Consider the following 6,441-nt stretch of genomic DNA (forward strand, 5'->3'; position numbering starts at 1 on the left):
CATAAATGAATATTTAAATCAAAAGTTTTCGACATCTGATAATTTCTACATATAGACAATCACCGTAATTAATAGTTTACAATAGTAGTTCCGTTGACAATGCAGTCAAAATAAGATACATGGTGATGATTTGGTGAATGCAACGTTTCCTTGAAAAATATGCCATGTAAGACTCCATGCACATAGCTTGTCTAACATATAAGCAAACAGCGGAAGACTTATAGGGAACCTGAGAATAAACATGCTAACAAGTGTCAACACAAAGGTTGGTGAGTTCATAGTTTTAGTGTTTCGCATAATCTGTATATAAAGGTGGATCACAAGATTTCAGTTGTTTCATCCAGAAACATTTATCAAAATATTCTACAAGATTGAGCACCCTGGTAACTAAGCTTTAACGTTATAATAAGTACCCCTGTTTTAACATACATGCAACCAACATGTACAATACACGCAAACCAACGTGTACTAAACTCAAATAGCATACGTCTGTTTTATAGTTCAGGCTAGGGTTTCTATACCTGGAACAGACGGGGATGTCAAGCCCTATGGATCCATATATAAGTACTCGCGCCCACCAGTTCTTATAACCGGCAGTTACTAGTTACCAAAGCTAAGGGATTTTCGGTTCAAATTCAGTGTAGAATTTAGTATGTACTTGTATCCATTGCGTTTAAAATAAAGTGCATGTATTCTCAGCCCAAAAATATAGATTGCAAAAGCAATTAAAAAGGGAGCAAATGAAACTCACCTTAGCAGCATATAAAGTCGTTCACCAAAATGTGACCGAAACTCGGATTACCAAATAACCGTAGATCTCAACCTAGAGAACATATGTTGGTCAATAAATGTCTATCAAGCTAGGTCAGGTCATAGTGTATCACAATTGTGACACCGCTAATTTTTTTTTTTTTATATATACGTGGCGGAAGCATAATATTAATTAAATACGATATCAGCATCTGTACAAACCGATGTCACGTGTCATTAAAACAAATTACATATTAATAGGAAAAGAAGTAAATACATTCTGTTTTCAAAAGTACACGGTTCATATTCTAAAAGACCACATCAGAGTTAACCCTGTCAAACATAACATCGCCATGCCTGTCTTCTCCCCAAAATGCGACATCTACAAAAGCTAATAACCTGCAGGGAGGAGATGGAGGGGAATTAGCACGAAGCTAAGTGAGTACGACTAACTACAGGCCATAGCATACACAAGTGTTATACTAATCATGTCACATAGTCTAACACACAAACATCACCCAAGTGCCATCTACAGAGACTCTGGCGGCTCGGCCAAACCATTAACCACCAGCTGATTGGACTGGGGCTTACCAGAAGTTCCTCCACCACCATATGTATATACATAATCCACACGCGACGGACACGTCATTCACATATATATACACCACGGCTGTCTAGGCTACCACAGAGGAACCCAACCCGCAGGTTGATCTCTCCTACCGAGGCTACCACACAATAGGGACGCACTGGGCTCCAGCAGACAAGCATCAACCAACATGCAGTCATCACAAGGTACTAACTATCCACAACAATAAGTATATCTAACAAGCATGGCAATCATAATATAACATGCTTCTATATACTATATTCTCCAGTTAGTCCGACTCACCAATACCAGCAAACGAGAAGGTATTCAGCTATTTAATCACTGAACCTTCTCTTTCTCCTTTTCTCCTGAGAAAAACATATACACAAGTTAGTTTCTATCCGATAGCACAAAACAGCACAAAACAACACAATACTGAAATTTTTGTCAGAAAAATCTGTCCGCTAAAATTTTTTTGCTTAACACCATCAAAATCATCAAAATAGCAGCATAACGGCTAAAACTCAACACTTAATAATATTTTCACTGTCTAAGACCATCGGTCGATGGTCCCATCCATCGGCCAATCGTCAACACACCATCGGTCGATGGTCTCCCCCGATCGGTCGATGGTCAAAATTACATCCGCTGGTCAGAAGTCATACACCATCGGTCGATGGTCTTGTCCACCGGCCGATCGTCCCTCACCATCGGTCGATGGTCAACGACCATCGGCCGAAGGTAGTTCATCAGCTGCAACAGCAGCAAAGTGACGGGTTTCACCCAAAATCGACCAATTCTTGCTCTAGAGCTCGATTAAGACCTCAAAACTGACCAAATCGAAGACACTATACATTAAGAAACATAAACCCACAAGATTTGGACTCAAACAACATCAAATCTAACCACTTTGACCTAAAATACACAATTTATGAAAACTAACACAAAAACTCAAATTTCTCACAAATTAGAGCATGAAATGCTACAAATCTTACCTTGATAGAATCAGTAAAACACAAGGAACAAGATAGTAAGAAAGATTCGAGCTCAAGAACAAGGATTATAGATTAGGGTTTTGGTGTAGGTGAGAAGATGAAGAATGAGTTGTTTTGGGAAGAATCTAGAAAATGCAAGAAAATGAGTTGCACTAGTCATCTAAAGGGGTTTAATTCCCACACTGTGCAACACACGGGTATTTATCAGTTATCTGATATCTTTCGTACATCATTTAGCAACCCAAACGAATTCCAAATTAAATAAACAAACATGTTCTGTGACCCTTGTCACAAACTGGTCCTAACCACATCATTATTTAATCATAAACATTTAATAAAAATAAAAGATATAATAACACAATACTAACTTAAGGGCAATTTTGTAATCTTACATCTAGGCCCGATTGAGGATGTTACAACAATCCTAATGCTCGAGATCGACATACAAAAGTTATCCAAAGTCGTTTCAAAAAGTTAATTTTGGCAATAGTTCAACAAAACGAGACGTACCTTATATAAGGATTCATTTACTCGGTTGGTAATATTCAAAAATTCAATTTATCAATCTTACAAACAAGTTGTTTAAATATTAATTGCAGATTCAAAAGCAATTCCAATTAACGTCAATCATAATTCAGTTGACCATATCTTTTAATTCGTTCATCAAAATTACGCGATTTCTAAATGAAAAGTTATTGATTTTTCGCCAGCTTTCCAAAAACATGTATATCATATACCTTTTAACAGTAATATATGTATTTAATTCGTGATTCATTATAAACTGTTTAATGACGAAATTTAGCATACAAGCATGCATAAATATATATACTCAAGCACTAGACATGGATACATAATTAATATATAAAAGATAAGATATGAATGCTCACGTATCAATATTGTGATTCAATATTGCAGGAAAAGTATGTAGACGCAACAGAGATGATAAACACTAGGTTAGACTTGCGAATAATACCCACGTACATTACCCATAACCTCCATAGCTATAGCCCATAGTTTCCTTAGCTCTATCCCGCTCGAAAAGCTTGTTTTGAAAATAACTTGCTCATGACCTCGTCGTAGTATTTTATGTATAATAATACTAATAATAATACTAACACTAATAATAATAATAATAAGATTTATAATAATTATAATAATAATAATAATAATAATAATAATAATAATAATAATAAATAATAATAATAATAATAAATATAGAGAGCATAGATGGAGAGATATATGTGTGTGAGTGTCGACAAACTGTCCAATTTATAGAAGAATTCTGATTTCTGACCCCCATGCGATCGCATGGGTTTTATGCCTATTTCTCATGCGATCGCATGACCCTCTGATCCAGCTCACAATCATTTGTTGTTTTGTTTGTCGACATATTTAAATATAATATATATAATTTAAATAATTAATTATATATTATATTAAATTCATGTGCATAGTTGACTTGTAATTTTCATTCCGATGACTCGTACGTTGTCACTCGACTTATGTCCCGGTTTCAGTTTCTCGAACGCATTTTCGTACGCTTAGAAAACTCGCAATTTACGTTTTGTGACTCGTACCTTTGACAAAATATAATCTTAAATTATCAATAAACTATATCATTCAAAGTGTATCTTAAACTTTCGAGTGTTTTGGTCATTTACTTCTATAAATCATTGTCTCGCTATTTGTTAATATATATATAATAACAAATCATTTTATGACCAAGTTAATATATATTTTCAACATTCATAAACACGTTTTAAATATACGTCGCAAGTTATTCATACAATTAATATTCCAACTTATCATATATATTCAAATAAATATTTAAACCAATAAGTTTAATGTACGGTATCAAACAATTAATACATTGTTACGTTTTCAAGTTATAGTATATATATATATGTATCTATATACATATAATTGTTCGCAAATCATCAAGAACAACCGAAAGATATTTGAATATATGAAAGTAGTTCAAAAATTTTGAGATTCAGTTTTACAGACTTTGCTTATCGTATCGGAAATGTTAATCATACAAAGATTAAGTTTAAATTTGGTCAGAAATTTCCGGGTCATCACATCTACCGTTTGAAGAAGAACTCGGATGGAACCATTAATAGGTTCAAGGCCCGGTTGGTGGCTCGTGGCTTTTGTTAAAGTTATGGCTTGATTATGAGGAAACTTTTAGCCCCGTGGCTAAAATGGTAACGGTGAGAACAGTAATCTCACTAGAGGCTTACAAAGGGTGGAAATTGTGGCAACTTGATGTGAAGAATGCTTTTCTCTATGGAGAGCTTGATCGTGAGGTGTTCATGGAACAACCTATTGGGTTCATTTCAAATCAATTTCCAGAATATGTGTGCCGGTTGAAGAAAGCTCTCTATGGCTTGAAACAAGCTCCGAGAGCTTGGTATGGTAAGGTTGCACAATACCTTGTCTTTTGTGATTTTAAGATTTCTGATGCGGATTCTAGTTTCTTTGTAAAGAAAGAATCAGGTTTCCATGTTTTGGTGTTATTATATGTTGATGACATGATTATCACCGGAGGAAACGAGTCAGAAATCTCTCGTTTACGTGATGATCTTTCGGTTCGTTTTGAAATGAAGAATCTGGAGGAGATTGGATGATTTCTTGGCTTGGAAGTTGATAAATTAGAAAACGGGTATTTTATCTCTCAAAGGGATTATGCAAGAAGTCTCTTGGAACGTTTCAACATGGGGGAGTCAAAGCCTATGACAACTCCAATGGAACCAAACCTCAAAATGAAGAAAGATCAAGGAAAAGAGCTCAAGGATGTGAAGTTGTTCCGACAAATGGTTGGAAGTTTGATTTATCTAACTATCACAAGGCCGGAAATTGCTTACTCGGTTGGCACTGTTTCACAATTTATGCAATGTCCAACTAATGTTCATCTTGATGCAGCAAAAAGGATCCTTCGTTACGTGAAAGGATCAATAGGTCATGGCTTGTGGTATAAGAAGTGTGATAATGTTTTGTTAAATGGTTTCGTGGATGCAGATTGGATGGCAGACGCAAATGATCGCCATTCAACTTCGGGTTACTGTTTTAACATAGGTTCCGCGGTTATTTCATGGTGTAGCAAGAAGCAAGATGTTGTTGCTTTGTCTAGCACGGAAACGGAATACATAGCTGCAACAATGGCGGCTCAAGAATGTACTTGGTTAAGAAGGTTGATTGGTGACATACTTGAAACAGTAGATTATGTTGTCAAACTGAGATGTGACAACGAATGTGCAATCAAGCTTGCTTCGAATCCAGTTTTTCATGCTCGTACTAAGCATATTGAAATGAGATATCATTTTATTCGTGAAAAGGTTCTAAGCGGGGAGATCGAGCTAGCAAATGTAAGGACGAATGCTCAAGTAGCCGATATCTTTACTAAAGCTCTAATGAAGGCCAAGTTCATAGAATTTCGAGAGGCGTTAGGGATTGTTGATCGGGAGTTTGCACCAAGGGGGAGTGTTAAAATATTGGTGCCAACTCAAAGTGTCCATCTTGATTCATTTGCTTTTAATTAATTTGGTATTTTGCTTTATTGTTGGCACACTTTTGCCCATGTTGAGTGATTCATTTCCACATGTATGATAGGTGTAAAGTAGCTTTACTACTGTGGCTTAGTTGGTGTGTTATGGTGTGTTAATCATTATGTTTGTGATTTGTGATGTATTTAAGCAAGTGTAGGTTGTAAACATTTCATCAATCAATACACAATTAGTTTGCATATCCTTGTTCATTCTTAGTTTGAATATTACTAGATGTTGTTGCTCTGATACCAGGAGTGTTACTATAAAGTAATGCAAAATGTTTGAACTTGTATTATTATTTTGTGTATTATTGAGTTGGTGACAAACATTTATCCATGTTCTAAGGTTTGCTTTTATGAGTGCGTTAGGTGTACTAGCTTTACTAGTGTGCCTAGTTGGTGTCTTGATCATTATGTTTGTGTTTCATCTTGTATTTAAGCAAGACTACTTGTAACCGTTTATGTACCTTTGATTGATTACACATTACACATTACATTTTAAGGTTACATCTTATCATGTCATTTCCTACACTTCTCATTTATAGCAAATAGCTTTTTCTACA

At 35.4% G+C, this 6,441-nt stretch overlaps 1 protein-coding gene across 1 annotated transcript in view; it reads left to right on the forward strand.

Annotated features, from left to right (window-relative positions):
• LOC139858975 (uncharacterized) overlaps positions 1-5,873 on the forward strand; it is a 31,391-nt gene extending 25,518 nt beyond the window's left edge. The window contains exon 6 of the mRNA XM_071847799.1: positions 5,015-5,873. Within this exon, the coding sequence (XP_071703900.1) occupies positions 5,015-5,873 (859 nt within the window). The remainder of the gene's footprint in view (positions 1-5,014) is intronic.
• Positions 5,874-6,441: the final 568 nt, after the last annotated feature.

Source organism: Rutidosis leptorrhynchoides, chromosome 7 (assembly GCF_046630445.1).
Source record: "Rutidosis leptorrhynchoides isolate AG116_Rl617_1_P2 chromosome 7, CSIRO_AGI_Rlap_v1, whole genome shotgun sequence".
In the NCBI taxonomy this organism is placed as follows: Eukaryota; Viridiplantae; Streptophyta; class Magnoliopsida; order Asterales; family Asteraceae; genus Rutidosis; species Rutidosis leptorrhynchoides.